General features: G+C 42.3%; 1 protein-coding gene across 1 annotated transcript in view; it reads left to right on the top strand.

Moving 5' to 3' along the window:
• Positions 1 to 16,905, top strand: part of LOC121614044 (collagen alpha-1(XIX) chain) — a 95,191-nt gene that overhangs the window by 44,867 nt on the left and 33,419 nt on the right. The window contains exons 17-22 of the mRNA XM_041947812.1: positions 6,629 to 6,673; positions 8,252 to 8,287; positions 11,939 to 12,001; positions 12,076 to 12,120; positions 13,662 to 13,694; positions 16,741 to 16,779. Coding sequence (XP_041803746.1) covers positions 6,629 to 6,673; positions 8,252 to 8,287; positions 11,939 to 12,001; positions 12,076 to 12,120; positions 13,662 to 13,694; positions 16,741 to 16,779 — 261 coding nt within the window. The remainder of the gene's footprint in view (positions 1 to 6,628; positions 6,674 to 8,251; positions 8,288 to 11,938; positions 12,002 to 12,075; positions 12,121 to 13,661; positions 13,695 to 16,740; positions 16,780 to 16,905) is intronic.

The following is a 16,905-nucleotide window of genomic DNA, read 5'->3' as shown; positions in this document are numbered from 1 at the left end:
CGGCCGCTCCTCTTAACCCTCAGTAAACAACTGGAACAAATCCTATTTTATTGAGGCTTTTACCAAGTGCAAGGGATCTCTGCAAGCTCCAGTGCCCAGGCATTTTCTGAGCTTGTGGAGTGTCCTAAGATGGCACCCAACGAGGGCAGTCAGAAGTAGGGAATTTGCACTGTCCGTCTCTAATTGGATGCTTAATCAGAAGCAGGTGAGGCTGCGTTCTCTGCAGTGTGTTTTGTGACATTTCCTGCGAGCAGTACAATCGATATTTAGCTCAGACGCGCTGATCGCAGATTTGAAAACAGGTTTAGTGAGAATTCTGTCAACTGCAGCATATCGAGCTGCATAGTTGGTGTGAATTCACTGAATATTTGTCCCCTTCTCCAGCTGATACTCAGCTGATATGTTGAAGCTAACGCCCATAAGCAGCTGGGCTGATGTCGTGTACATGAGAGAAAATATTATTAATGTAGGTGAAGCTAGAGCGTTGCTATGGGATAGTTCTTTTCTTATAAAACACAATGAACACCTTTACTGTAGATTTTCCATCACTTTTCTGCTATCTCTTTGAAAAAAGAAAGTTTTGGAGAGTGTTTATATTAATTCCCAACATATCACTTAATAATCAGACACATCTTGAAGTTGAGCTAAACATGATGAAAGGCTTAAGAGGTTGCTGCAGTAATCTTCATGTTGTTTTTCCTAGTCTTGCTGATTCTCGTGGTTCATGGTGCAAAATTTTAGATGAGAAACCAGAAAATATTTGCAAGGGGAAATGATGACATTTCAGAATTAATTACAGAATAAATTAGCTTTTGGTGGCAGTGTGAGTAAGTGTGTGTCTGATTCTGAATACCATAAATGTTCCAGTGGGTTTGACCGAAGGACAGGGGGGATCAAACGTGTCTCGTTGTAATGTTCTTTTTGCCATCTTTCACAGGCCAGGAGCAGACAAGCATTTTCACTGGGGAGTAAATGTTGTGACAGGCTGTGTTGTGACATACTCTTGTGTGTCTGTGTGTGCACGCAGCTTGTGCACATTTGTCTCTCTGTTTGGATGTCCATATGTATTTTTGGACAGTTTGAACGAATCATCCCTTCAACACTGGTGTGGAGGGATGATTTTTTTATTTTTTTTTCACTTTGGCTCCTCGCTGCACCGCTAAAATACACCTTGAACACAGAAAACTCCATACCACCTACTGTTTGTTCTGTGAATCGTCAAAGGACATGAGGAAATTACGAGGGTTTATCATCTTCACTGCTTTGTTCGCATTTGTTTGCCAAGCAAATACAGCTGCTGCTCACATGCTACATAGTCAGTCCCAGTTAACGGAAGTACAGCAGTTAGACAAAAGGCTCAGGTGGCCTGAGTACATGTCCCCAGAGGGAGACAGGACTCAGCTCAGGCAGAAAGAGTGGGAGTGGCATGTGAGTTTTTCACTAAAGAAAAGGTCATCTCTCCCATGAGCTACATAACATTGTCGCAGACCAACTTGGCTTGGTAATGTCACATAGTTTCCCCTTCAGGACATTAAACTTCAGTGTCACACGTGAGACGGGATGAGGAAGAGAAGATGTGTTGTGATAAGCCGCCAGGCTACATTTGGTTAAAAGGGAAGGTGAATTAGTGGTGATGGACAATGTGCGACTCAGCGGGAAAAGCAGGTTTCTCCTCACTGAAATGGCCCCAATGTGGCTCCTTCACATAAATACCAGTTAAATTTGGATGTCAAAGTAAAAGCAGAGTGAATTTATAATTGAGCATGAGAAAATGAAGCAGGGACTTCTGGGAGCTCCGGTGGCTTTATCTTTTTTTACTTAAAGGGGCAAATGAACAAAAATCAAAGATGAGATGTTTGAAATTAGATAAAATTTAAAATTACTAAAATTGATTGACCCACTGATAGCGATCTCCGCATTTGTGCCTCTGTGGTGCGTGTCGGGTTTGAGTTGGGTCCTGTGGTCTTCATTTCAGAAGGCTCCTCCAGCTTATCTACTGACCCCTCTTGACAGGGGCATTTGTCAGGTGGATTATGTTGCTTTTCTGATCGTGTATCTGCTTTATTGCTAAAAATACGTCAGGTTCTGGCCTCTCTGCTTTATACCACTGTGTTGTTGGACACGGAACATCTCAGTGAACATGTTGACATTTGGGATAAGGATTATGGAGTCGTCATAAACAGGCGCCTCTGCTGTGTGTCGCCGTCGCTGTTGACTTTGCTCTCAGACCGGGGCTTGTGTTGCAGGACTGAGCCTGGCCCCACGTCTGGGCTTTGCTTTTACACTTTGCATCCCGGAGCGGAGTTGACATCAGTTGAGTCCGGGATCCATTTGGATTAAGACCATGTGAAGACGCTGTCAGTGTGCTCAGGCCTCCTCCTCTGGCTAGAGTGTGTACTCACTTTAGCTTTATTAGCACCATTATTGAATTAGTAGTTAATGTGGAGTGCTTTTTATGCTTCAGTTATATGGTTTGCAGGTTTCTAGAGTGGTACAGATAAATTGTGCTAGTGGATATGTGTTTGGTCTTGTTGGCTCATCTTTCATTTACCTGAGAAGCTAGTTCAGCTTTTCCCCTCTCTCCTTTCCTCTCCTCCATAATCCCTTCATCTTTCTCTACCTCCTTCCCTCCCTCCCATCTCTGATTTCCTTCCTTGCCTTCCTCTCTCTATCTCTCACCCCCCCCAAATCTACTGCAATGACCTGAAGGAGGGCTTCACACTGCAGCGCTCAAATAATAATCAAGCACTAGGATGTTGTCAAATTTATAGGACACCGAGCGTTGCATAGCAACAGAGATTGGCGGGGTGATCCGACAGGAGCTGGAAGTTGGGTGAGGGAGAAACGGGGCGAGTGACAGGAGACAGGAGAAGGAAGGAGAGATGACAAGAAAAACAGGAGACAGCAGAGAGGGATGAGCTGAGAGTAATAGGGCCATGATAGTATACACAAAGGGAGAGATGAATGAGAGATGGAGAAATGGAAAAGGAAATGAGAAAGTTAAGGTTGACTTAGCTGAAAGAAAAGATCCAAAGACACTGCTGGCTGGTCTTGTCGGGTTGCCGTTCAAGTTCTAATCATCATCGTCTTGACATATTTGACTGTGGCATTCTGGCAAACACAGGTGGTGTTAAGTTTAACAGTGACTTGAATGTAGCAGAGTGAAATATCTGTTTACCCAGCGGTCCAACTGCAGGCTGCTCTTTCGCTCTCACTAAAGCCCTCGAACATCAAGGAAAACATTTCTAGTTTTGTTTTCACACAGTTCTCATGTTTTTCACATTGTCTCACATTTCTTTCTTTCTTTCTTTCTTTCTTTCTTGGATGTTGAAATCCTCGGTTCCAGTTTCCTGTTCATCCTTGTTGCCTAGAGACTGCTTTGGACTGCATGGCACCTCTGACTTTCCTCTAGTGTTGTGTCTGCCTTCTTCCCCAGAAAAAAACGTAAAACAATAAAACAAAACCACAGTAAAGCTTTGGCTGAAGTCTAGAATTCATGGAATGTTCTTGGAATCTGGGAAATGAGAAAAGACCATCACTGCAAAACAATCATCATCATCATTTGAATGCTTGTACTGCTGGCAATGATAACAACATACTGATTTTCAGGATCTGAGGTTAAACTGTAAATATTCTGTGGCATCTTTTTAGTTTAGATAACACAAAAACTGATTTTAAAGTAACTGAAGGAAAAATCTCAAACATGACTGAACATGATAATAAAATGGCCTCAGAGTATCCCTTTTACACTTTTACAGAAGTCTAGGACGTCAAAACATGACATTTAGAGTCGATCAAACCGTTGAAGTGGCATTCAGACAGAATTCAACCTAAAATCTTGAGTTAACACTCTGAAAAACTTAACACACTTGTGCTAACTGTTGCTGCAATATTCAGGTGCTCGTGGGCACTACGGTGGTTGTTGCGACTTCATTATCTCGGCAGTCCAGAGCCAGCATGTCCCTTCAGAGGCCGTTATCTCGCTGTGTCACTGGCAGGTGTTTCAGTTTGGAGAGCAAACTGAGTGCAAACGGTGATGACAGCTGTGCTCCAGACTAATTATTTCTTGTCACTGTGCACAGATTTGTTGGGGCTGGTGTGCTAAGTGTCAGTCTAACCCCAAGGTCACCTGGTGTAGTCTTTTTAATGGACTGCTTTATTGTGAAAATGATTGAGCTGTTGGTGTTCATAAATATTGAATGAATAAGTTATCAAAGAGGAAAAACTCACGCCCAACCAAGTTCATCTACACTCAACTACACATAGCTAATATGCTAATGGCTCCACCCTGTTTATGTCTAGGCTAAATATCAGAAACACCTCTCAGTATAATGCAATACGACTCAGCCACACAAGCTGCAGCCTCCAAACGACCATAAAGTTGATTCAACGCCACTCTACATCGGTTTCAACAAAAACCCAATGTTATCATCATCGTAAAGGTAGGATTTATAGCAGGGCCATTTTATTATAGTGCATTAGAAATCCAGTGATAAAGGCAGTAATCCAAGATTCAAATCTCGCATTTGTTTTTGTAGAATTATGTTTTTTATAGGAGAAGAAAAGCAAAACCGAACCACCTTATCAAGAACCATGTGGGTAACTGTGCAAGTAAGCTTCAGTGTTTAATAATATGGAGTTAACCCCAGTTCGCCGTTTAGTTGTTCTCACCTCATTTGTTGAAATCTGCTATCTAGAGTACCATTATAATACCACCTATATTTTTATGATCATATGCAAATACGAGGACATAAAGTCCGCATGCACTTTGGTGTTAAAAGAGATTTAAGGGCGAATGTGGAGAAATCATTTTGAAAAACTGCATAATTCATGATCTGCTTGGAATAATAGCATATGAAATATTCATTAGCTAAATTACTTATCTATGTAATCTGCTTTTGTTGTGAAGTTCAGGAGAGAAAGGGCAGCGGCAGGGGCTAAGGCTAGCACAAACAGTTTGGTCTTTTTACTTTGCTCATTATCGGTGAAAGAGGAGAAATAACAGCATCCACCCTCTGTGAAACGCTGTCTTTGTCTGTGAGAAAGAGACCATTTACTGTACACAAAAGTGGCATGTTTGGAATCTGTATATAGCACCCATTCAACACGCAGGCACTCACTGAATGCTTCCGTTGCCGCTCCGACTGCTCTTCTGGTGCCACAAAGGTAACCAACCTCAATTTCATTTCAAAGAGGTTATTCCCACATTCAGCATAATGGCAGTCATTTGAAGCAAAGGATTTTCAGGTTTTAAGGTGCTGTTCCTGTCGCATCAATGCATTCTGACATCTTCCAGTGCCTCTCCACGCAGCACTCATTCATGCTCGCATTAAAGCAGCCTTGGAGCAACATTAACACAGATAATGAAAAGACACTGGCCAGGGCTGTGTTGGTACATCAAACAGCGGCACACAGTCCCCATGAGTAGGCACACACCGCTTCCACTGTGTCATTATTAGGTTTAATATTTACTGTACTACAGCTTGGCTTCTCCTGTTTTCATAATCCTGTAATCTGTGGACTACAAACAGAGAAACACACACACAGGGCATAAGCGTGAGCGCACGTGCAAACAGATGATTAAAAGCAATAGCTCTCAGTGAAGTTGCTTCCTTTGTCTTTGTTGCAGGCAAAGGAACATGTCAAATTCGACCCAGTTAATCAAAGTCTGAGTGTCACCGGGAAGAATCGGGGGCGTTGCTTTGTGATTCTTCTTCACTTTTCTTTCGGCAGCCACTGATCCTCCCCTCTCCACAGATCTACACCACCACTAACTCAGTGGTGGGAAGTCGTGTTTCCGTGTGTCACCCACACTGACACATACAGTAGGAGAGAAATCCAATGTTTCAGTATAGCAATTGTGTCAGATGATGAAACTCCTACCAGAAAGAAGTAATCATATTTGGCCGTAATACAGATATCTGCATTGTCTCATGCTCCTGCCCTTGATTACGCTGTTGTACAGTGAATTGATATTGGCCAGAGTATTACCGACTCCTAATTGAGTTGATTTTACATCCGTCTTGTGTGTGTGAAAGCCAGCTAATTTCAGGCACTCCTTACAGCACACAGCCAGTGATGCTCTGCCAGTTTATAGGATAGCTGTAAGGATATCCACAGAGCTTTATCCTCTTTTCTCACGAGGACCTAAACCCTCTTGATGTAAATTACACCAACTTTAGTTTGATTTAGATAGCGTTACATCTCATTAACATGTCAGCATTTCAAGACTTGCAGATTTTGAAGCACTAAGGCCTTTTGCAATTCAGAAAATGTAAAAAAAAATCAAAATAATCGCTTCCTTCTGACCTCATTTTGCAATGCTGGACAGCGCCGGACGGCTTGGCCTGTTTGCTGCTGTATCTGCTCCTTGGGTTGATTAATGCACCGAGGGACTCACACAGCTGGAAAGGAGGCAGTAAACCAGAGGAGGGAACAAAGACTAGTGGGCCACACGGGGTGCAGCAATTAAGCTGTTTTCTTGTTGTTAATTAAAAGCAAATTAGAGACTGCGACAAGAGTTGCTGTCTAGCCTTAATTGTTGGCAACATGCATGCCCAGATACACCTGTTGTTGCATCTTCACTCACTCATCTGTGCGCGTGTGTGTGTGTGTGTGTCTTCCTTAGGGACGGAGAGGAAAGGCTGGGGAGCCTGGACCCAGAGGCCTGCCTGTAAGTGATATACAGCAACACAGACGAACACAGCACACATATTTGTGCACACATTTACCTATGGAATAACTTCTTTAAAATCTGCAGTACTGTTGCATAAAAACAGCTGGACATACTGTATCTTTTAGTTTTATGCATTGATCTGACCATAATTCAGAATTCTGCCGTGTACACGCCTGCAGTGATTGGAAATTAAACAGAGTTACAAACACTGAAAACACTGCTCAGACAGTATAATACAACAGCACCTCATTTTCTAGCTTTTCTGCCATTCAGAATCAATTTCAATTTAACTTTATTTCACCAAGAATGTCCCTGAGATTGCTCACGTCTCTCTCAGCTGACACCTGGCAAACATTGGACACAATTACAAATGTTACAAAGCTATTGTAATTATAAAAGCATATTAAAGCAAACAGTCAAAGATGCAACACATCTTAAAAAGAGCAATGACACAGGCTGTATTGATCTCTTTAAAATCTTCTCCCATTCCCCCTCACTGCTGCAAGTTGGCTGCATTATTAGCACAAAACCACAAGGGGTATATTAAGGTAGCACTTGAGAATGCTTGTATTGATGAGCAGGACAAGTCTGCCTGTAAGGCTCGTTGACTCCTTGAATTATGGTCTTTTCCTCAGGCATCCAAACTGATCCCAGATACCGTTTGTGTGTTTGTGTAGTGACCCACACACTAAAGGGCACAAACACCACGATGCGTTACAGGAGACAGCTTGTCAGACTCTTAACTGCTCTGATGTCAGGACAAACAGGACTGTTTAGGCATCATGCAGCTCTGATGCTTTGGGTGTCCAATTATTTTCATGCCCTATTGCCCTGATTACGCTCTTGATCAGCACATAGAGTTTTTGTCTTATTTTGTTTCATCCAGAAATCCAGAAAGATTCTGTTCTGCTTCTATCACCGTTATGCTCAATAGGCTCAATTATCTTTAGTATAATCGGGCTACTCACTGTTAAACCTCTCCTCTGCTCCTTAATAACTCATAAAGTTGTAGGACACGAAGTCGTAGGACAAAAGAAAGACAGGCTGGAGAAGGTGTGACATTTCTAAATGGCAGTGTCCTGATGATACCCTTAGCATGTGCCAGCTTTGCCACCATCCCCTCGTATTGGCATTTATGAGTCACCTGTTTTGCTGAGGTAGATCTCAGGGGCAAAATCATTCAAAACACACACCGGGGCATCACTCTTTCCTGTCCACCGGCAGGATGACAGTGCTCGCTGTCGAGGGGGCAGCGGTTATTTTTCAAAGTCAAATTAGCATCGTGCGACAAGAGGAAAGTGTGTGAAAGGCACACAACAAAGACACGCTCAGGGATAATCTATAGACTGCTGGGGGCCAGCCACGTCTTTATGAGAGCTGGCATTAGTGCAAAGGTTAGAAAATATAATACAACAGGAATATTTTTCAAGTTAATTTACCATTTTAAATGGGGTTAGGAAAGGCTTAGGATCCCTAAAGAGTGATGATAGAAAAATAAATAACATATGTGCTGCATATAATCATTTTTTTGTGACACCTTTTATCCTCTCTCTGTGTCATTGCTTGTAATTGCAGGGTCCCTCAGGAACCTCTGAAGGAGCAAGTGTCAAGGTATCATTCAAAGCATTATTCATCACAAAACAAAGCGCCGGCATGTGGCATTTAAAGTAGATCTGAGCTGTCTTTCCGTTTGATAAACCAGCCCTTACCTGCACTTCCAGCTAGGGTGAATTGTCAAGATGACTGAGCAGCGTTCACTATAGCAGTCCTCCAAATAGGCGAGGAGTTTAATCATCTGAACCGTGTTGTCTGTATAAAGATGTACCATGTGGAACTAGCTGTCCCAAAGAAGCCAGCCCAGACACATGCGTGACCAGACCTCCTGTCCTTGACTGACATCTTTGTGTTTGCAGTCAGGTGCTGATTTCTCATGTTGGAAATGGCACCTTTCACTCAACTGTAGCGTATCCGCTGTGCAAGTTAAATAGCTGTTCCCTCCCCGCGCCTCCTGCAGCGCAGCACAGCATGACTCAGTGCTCACACTCCAAACAGACAGATGGCCATTACGTACAGTGCTTTTGCAAAAAGAGTCTGCAATCATTTTCATGAAGCCCAGGGGTGCTGTAGCTCACCAGAGGCACATGAGACATGCAGCGGAAAAAAAACTCTCAGACATGGACCTCTACCAGGCTTCCCACTGTCTCTGTTGCTACCTGCTTCCTTCACAAACCAACCCCACCTTCTCAGCCCCCACCCGCCACCCACCAAGCCTCCAGCGGCCCGCTTGTGATCACGCTGAGAGTGAAAGCTATTGTGTCGTGGACGACCTCTTGACCGCAGCTGTTCATTTGATGTATAGGTGCGTTGTTTGCTGGAGTGTCATTTCAGGCCGCAGAATCCCTCCTGCTCCCTCTGCCCAGAGGAAGGAGAAGTGTCAGCTGGCCAACCTTGAAAAGGAAAGTTGTCTGTATGAGAACACACTTATTTTACCTCAAAACCAATGGGATTGCAGTAGTTAAGGCACAACGGATAGTAAGGTGCCTTAAGAGTAAAATGACAGAGGTTACCTTGATTAAGTTTTCACACATTTTCTGTAATTGCCTGCTGAGTTCCAGCTAATTACCCTACTTCAATCAGTGTCATATCATAAAATGAAGCCGTAAACCACAAACCTTCACTTGCAGAAAGGAAAACAGCTCCGAGACTGTGCGTTTAGCATCATTTTTGAAATGACTTACTTCGCTTTCACAGGTCTGGTTAAATAAACGATTGAAGCGTTCAAACACAGTGACAAAAAGATGTAAAGCTAATTCCATATAACAATATAATTAATGTATAACAGTATAACAGTTTAAGTTTACAAGTTTTTCAAAAAGCAAGACCGCTGGCTCACTGTAACTTACAACATTAAACTGGATTCAGAATGATGAAAGATAGAGTAACAGCTGCAGGAAACCAAAGCTTGCTCTCTGAGATTAGATTAAAATTTGCATTATGATTATAGCATATAAGTGAAACATTCGTTTTAAAACCATTGACCATCAGTTAGAGACGTGGTGCTGAGAGACATTGTTTTAATGCTCTATTGCTTGCATTAAATGTGCATGCCAGCCTTGCCCCTGCCATGAATCAGTCAAGCCCTTACATTACGGATGCTTGTCCGCTTTGTCATTATGAATTCATGCTTACTGTGGATGACGAGGAAGCCCACTTGCCCCAGAGAATCGCTTCACATTCGAAGCTGCTAAAGTGAAACAAGTACGGCCACGCATTGAAAGGAATTTACACAATCCAACATGATAAGTGAGTGCAGCTAAACCAGCACCCCTCAGAGGGAAATGGAAAGTAACAGTTTCCATGAGCAGCAATAATTGAGCGGCGTCAGGGATTCTCCCCACTTCTCAGTGGCCGACCTTGTGCATTTTTTAGCTTGGACAAAACAGACGCGAGTTAGACTAAACTGCAGCTTGTGTAACATCTGTGTGAGCTGAGCCCCCTCTCGCTCACTCAGCAGAGTGTGAAAAAAAAAAAAGGGGTCTGTGCAGTGAATGATGTGCAGGGAAGACGGTGTTCTCATGAATCACATCTCCATAACTGTATCTCCCACTGACAGTCTCAAACGGGCTCTGACAGAACGCTGCTGATATTGATGGAGAGACCGAGAGGGATGCAGACAGGCTTAATTGCAGTTTGATGACTCGAGGTGCCTCAAAGTCAACATCGCCCACAGGCATCCACAGGTGGACCAGTTCCCCGTCCTATACATGCTGCGCTTTCTCATTGTGTAAATACAGTGATAATCTGGATAAATACTAGCCGTGCAGCAGTTAATCTCATTTGAAAGGTTTATTAACTTGTTACATACCACTCTGCCAAATACATTGACTTTGAATGATCTTTCATGGAGATCTAACAATAACGAGTCTATGCCAGAATACAATTTACACTGAATGTCAGACATAACTCAGCAAACTGCATCAAAAATGGGGAACCAATGTAGTATGTGGTTTACAGTTGCTGTAAGACAGATACTGTACAGATATTGTGTTGTAAGCGGTCTTTGTTAGGAAAAAGGCCTCATGACAACAGTGTTTTAATTGGAAAGATTATGGTGGTAAACTCATGAGATCCCATGTGGTTGATAAAGCTGTGCAGAATTCAATTAGTGCTCAAAGTCAATTTTGTCACTAGTCCGTCGTCCCCGCCTAAAATATTAATAGGACAATCCATCTGTTCGTACATGGCAGCAGTCTGCCGACTTATTAACGGCTCATAATTTGGACGAGGAAACAGTGATTTACCTTTTCAAATGAACGGTATCGCGGCGGCGGTCGTTAGCCAGTCGAAGGAACGGGGGAGGGGCTGAAACTGAATGGCAGTTATTGTCGGTTAGAGTCCAGGTGCCGCTAAGGAGTGCGCAAATATGCCGTCCTTTCTCAGATATCTCTCTGTCTTCTCAGATTGCTAAACAGATGCTCCATAATGTCCCAGCACTGAGCATCTGAAGCGTTCCCTCTAAATCTTCACACATGTCACACAAAACAACAATAATCTTTGATGAACAACCTATTTTTTCTTTCTTTTTTTTCAAACGTTGTTCTGTGTTACTTTTTGGAAAAAGACAGAATATCACGAGTGTGCTTTATTAAACATGTCAGGAGATGTGAATATCATAAATGTGTTGATGATTTGCTGTAGTTCTGCTGTGTAGCTGAATTCTAGCTGGTAAAAGGAAGGTGGGACATGCACAGAGTATGATGAGAGTATGATGAGCCTCCTGCTTATATGTTAATAAAATGTTAGAGATGAGAGATGTTGCTAATTAGTCATTCACTGTGTGTTTTGACTGAGGTGCAGGTACGTTTGTTTTACAGTTGTGTTTACTTAGAGTATTCTCCACATAACAGACAGGGAGAAATCCTGTTAAAGATGCTCTAAGGACAGCTCAAGAGCAGTCATAAAGTGCCATCTATTGGCAGACAGGGGAATGATTTTAACATGGAAAAGTGCTGCAATGCAACAGGGGCTTGAGTTTTTCATTATCCTGCTGGACTAACAGCCCCGTGGTCTCGTAAAACCGAGAGTCTCAGAGTAGTTTTGTAATTATGGTAGTTTTTTTCCCACCATTATTGCAAACATTTTTTTCCTGATTACTTATTCATAACGTCTGCCCTTGCCTAAGTTTCATTCGCTGTGCTTTCTGTCTTTTTGCCATGCCTTTGCTGTCAGTCACCGTCACTGATCTGCTGTGTTCACATACAGGGGGAGAGTGGAGAGTCTGGAGTCTCAGTGGAAAAAAGGGAGAAAGGAGAGAAAGGAGACCCTGTAGGTATTTTCTTGCAGTGACATTTACAATGGCGCCGTGTTACCGAGTCATTAACCAAGGCCTCCTCCCACAGGGTCAGCCAGGTGCTGAGGGGGCCAGTGGGATGAAAGGACAAAAAGTAAGTCACATCAATGTCAAGTGTCATGTATGGTGATTCCATCTGTTTGTGCTCCCCGAGACTCAGCCTTTGTGTGGGGGGAAGAAGTAGGAAAGCAGAGAAAGAGGTGGTGGAGGTAAGATAGTTCAGGCGATATAATTGGTATGATACACCAGAATTCAGAGGCGAAACCTTTTGAGTTAGTTATCTTCCCATTTCTTCTGAAATCCCCTGCAGGAGGCACAGAAGCAAGGCGAGGGTTTTCAGTTTCGCCCTTATGTCCTTTATTTAATTACCTCAGTTTGTCTGTTTATTTGTCACTTAGCAGAAAAACATATTTCAGCAAAATGTTCAGGAAAGTTCAGCCAAGTGTCAAAAAAGAATGTATTACTGTTTATGCAGATGGCGCCACGATGTGACCATTTGCAACGCACTTTACATTTCAATGCAATAATTCCTGGTTTCTGAACTATGAGATGCCTAGCTAACCATTTTCACCCATTCACTTTTCACACACACACACACGCACACACACACACACACACACACACACACTCGTCCTGCAACTTTCATCCAATCTTCATCAAAATCGAGACACAACAAATAGACACATGGTTTCCAAATTCCTGTGTGTATTGCCTACATGGCAATAATTGCCAACATTCTTGAATGCACTCTGCAGTTTTAACCAAATTCATATGAAGCGTAGACAAACGTGCATGCGCATATTAACTCTGGTGACCAGCAGCTCTATGAGGCTCTGTATGGGCACAGTGGTGCTGAATGCTCACAATGACAGCTATGATGCATGTTTAACATGACTAAAACATGACACACAAAACATGTGTACAATTGTGTGCTCATGTGTCTAGAAGATCTTGAAATATTTCACAGGTTAAGTGACAATTCTGACCTTCAGGTGACCCTAGATGAAAAGTCAGGGGCTCACCACAGGACTCATCCTCTGGGAACCATGAATGTCTGTACAAAATGTCACAGCAATTTATCAAACAGTGATATTTGCGTCTGGACCAAAGTGATGGCCCAACATTACAATCCCGAGAGCTATGTCACCAGCATGGCTAAAAACCTTTACCTGATGATGATTTACCTGATTACAGCCAAAACTGTAAAAAACAAGAGAATGAAGCGAGTTCTGTGACTTGTTTAATTACAATAAGCCCTTTTAATTTAGGTATTCATGTGTCTTTTGATCCAGATCCAGATGCACATCATCACAATATGCTTTTTAACAGGAATTCTTTAATCTTTTCTTTCTATTCATTTCATGGCTCCTCTCATATCTCTTGAGTCCGATGATATTTTCTCTGAAGTCTGGACATGTTATTGCCTCCTTTATTGTTGCTCCAAAACCTATTGACGCAGCTGTTCGAGGTCACCTATGGCAACTTGCTTTCAGAAGTAGTTTCTCAAGTCCGTTTTCATGCTGTGTATTTCTTTTCTTTTGTTTGTTTCTATAGTCTCTTTTTTCATCACTATCTGTTTGTCTGCCTGTCTATCAGTCTCCAGTGATTGATGTTTTGTTTCTGCTGTGTTTTCAGGGTGATGTTGGGCCCCCTGGTCCTCCTGGTCCGGTAAGTACAATAAAGTGGTGAAATTCCATCTCACACTTCACTGTCAATTAGTATGAGATTTTATCAATGCTGTGTCATAAAAGGGACACCACACCATGTTGGATGAGTAACAACAAGATGAATGATTATAGCATCAGTGTTTTGTCCTCTGCAGCTTAAGAAATTATCCAGCTTTTGTGCATCAGTAAGCTGTTCACATCCTACTGTGAAAAATGTGGTGTGTGTTGCGGTGTTTTCAGGAAAAAGCAGCAGCACTGCCTTCGCTGTCACACCTCCAACTTGGTGGCATGTCATCTTGTAACCAATTTCCATTCGTTGACAAGCCTGCAGATTTGTTCAATCTTCAGACACGTAGTTTTCAAAAACAAAAAAAAACAAAAAACGGAAGAAAACTTTTTTTCTGTCCAGACAGTGGATTAGTGTTGATGAGGGACAGGAAACAGCCTTTTCAAGGCATTTGTGAATAGTTGTGTTGAATTTCTCAGAGGACGAAAAGATAATGAACTCAGTGGGTGATATTTTTTAGCATTATCCACAACAGAGAAATATGCACACAATAGCTTGCACAGGCATTGAAAGCTCTGAACTGTGGTTTCCTGTGCATCGAGTATCAAATTAAAATGTTTGCACTGGCCATCATCTGCTGATGTTGTAATCTTTCATTTGGAACAAAAAAAAAATATATCGTGTGAATTAATGGAGGCCATTCAGCACATGGCCCGTTCATAATATTCATAATTGTAAATTGTAGGAGAATGCCATTGGAAGACACTAGTGCTGCTTTTAGTGGAGCAGCAGAGCACAAGTCCTGACGTCATGGTGGCTGTCTGATGTGCGCTGAAGGTGACACAGAGTGGGTGGCGCTGGGACGATAGAACCCATTGCTTTTAAAGTCAAAAAGGCACTGTGGCAAATCGGTTAAAGATCTGTGAGGGCCCGGTGATAACTCAAAAGGCATGCTGTAACAATGAGAAGAAATGTTTTTTTGGAAAAAATAAATTAATTAAAGTATAAAGGCCCACGTGTCATAAAGTGAGGGGTTTGGCGTTTAGATGACTCTGTCCTAATGGGTTTTGTTCTAAATATCTGCTGCCTATTGAGACTTTGAAGGCTTCAGACATGAGCTTGGAAACAAAGTTTGATGGCTTTCGTTCATATTCTCCTTCTCCTTGCTTGTTAGCAAGTGATTCATATGGAAATAAGACAACTTAATTATACAGTGAACAAATATCACTCACTCTGCACTGGTTTCACTGGTTTCTGTCTAACAAACAAAAAGTCTACTCCGTAATAAGAATAGATATCAGTGTAGGTGGTTTTAATGGCCATTCAAAACACAGAGGTCTCACTTTGCAATTATTTTTGAATAGTTGTCTCCTTTCCCTAAATTTCATTTCAACTGGGAGAGGAAGATAAAGAAGTGTTCTGTCACAGCTGAAATGCTAAGTTGTGTTCATTGTCCTGTAGTGAAGTATGGGCCACGCAGGATATAGGAGATGTATACTATAGCACACAGCAGAGGGGAAAACATTAGTCATTTGATAAATGAGGCTGTTTGAATATTTAGTACCAGTCTCTGTCTGTGCTCTCTGCTTCCCCGTGGCAGATAATTTTGGCAGTTAAGCATTGATTTCCCTTACACAGCAGAAGCAAGGGTTCAGATCATTACCCTCCCTTCATAAACCTTCTTGTGCCTCTGTTTATTAGTGACAGGGAGGAGCAGTGGGCTTACAGGCATGCACGGCCATCACTTCCCCCGCCGCCTTTAACGTGGCAAAACAGTCTTTTCAGCTCGGAGAATTTCCTGTTTTTATTGCCGCCAGTGTTGCTTTACAGTAGAGTTTTATAAAGTACTAAACTGAATCTGCTATTCCAAGTTGAGCCGCATAAAAGGTTCTTTGCAGTATTTCACCGCCTTTGAGAAAAAAATCTGATCTGATCTCGTCACATGGCGATGTTACTGAGACGTTTTCAGCATTGAGGCGAGAAGACTGACAGCAGCTGCTCGGTGAGTGACTGCAGGTTGAAGGTTGACTGATTATGCAGACACTCCGCTGGGACAGCAGGGGGATTCAGTACCTTACTGAAGGTTACTTTGACCATGTTGCTAAAGGAGGCAATTCATGTCAGGTTTATTTGTACTGTACAGCCTTTAATCACAGTAACGCTCTCAAAGGACTCACAGGCACACGTTTGTCAGGAAACAAGGATAAAAAAAATCCTAAATGGGAAAAAAACAAGGGAAGAAAGTGATGGCGAAAGGCCATGGGGGCACCTATCTGATGCGGCTTTCAGTTCCAAGATTGCATCTGTTGTCTCTTGCTTCTTTTCTTATTATGCTAAAACCACCCAAGACTGAACTGGCTATAACTGCATACAAGAGTGAAACATGCGGTTAACACAACACCAAGGGCCTGGGGACACTCAGACGTAATGAGCTCTGACGATTATGGATAGATAATTAGATTTTCTCTCTGGATTGCTTTGCTCAGTTGTTAATACACTGGGCCTTAAACACTGCCCTTGCTTTAAACCCCTTTTGTGCAGTTTACACCAACATTTCATTGTGAATCTCACGTCCAGATTGTATCTAGACGTGCCTGTGCTGCCTGCTATTAATACAGGTCTCCAGCACTGAAACGTGATCACGAGCAGTCCGGCTGAAACAATGGCTCGTATCATCAGTGACCGTTCCACCTCCCACTGGTGTGTGTGTGTGCTCTGAAAGATAATTGCAACCATTCTTAAAACTGCATTTTAGGAGCAAGTTTCTGTTCATACATCTGTGTGTTGACAATGTGAAGTCTTTGATTCAATGTCCAACCTGTGCAAAGAATTATATGAGGATCAAGGTAATCAAACCTAATCTAACATAGAGAGGTTGGTAGGGAAAGAGTCAGACATATTTGTGAATGAAGAAGGTGTTACTTCTTTATGGCTTTAAAATCAATCAACAGCTCTGAACAGCTTTTCTGATTTTTACTTGCAGTATTAGTGAGATCAGGGGAGACTGTTTACACAACACTGTCTTTTACATTTCTTCAAGGTGATGACAGCTCATGGATTAAGACAGCTCTCTGGAACTGTAAGCAGATGTTTATATCATACGACTTGAAATGCTTACGTATAGTGTCTCATTTCTCGTGGTTGCTCTTCAGATTGTACACAAAGTATGCTTCAGTCAGATTTTGAAGTGCTCTTTTTTTCTCTT

This window comes from Chelmon rostratus, chromosome 11 (assembly GCF_017976325.1).
Source record: "Chelmon rostratus isolate fCheRos1 chromosome 11, fCheRos1.pri, whole genome shotgun sequence".
In the NCBI taxonomy this organism is placed as follows: Eukaryota; Metazoa; Chordata; class Actinopteri; order Chaetodontiformes; family Chaetodontidae; genus Chelmon; species Chelmon rostratus.
The sequence above is the reverse complement of the archived record's forward strand: the minus strand, read 5'-3'. Positions and strand labels throughout refer to the sequence as shown.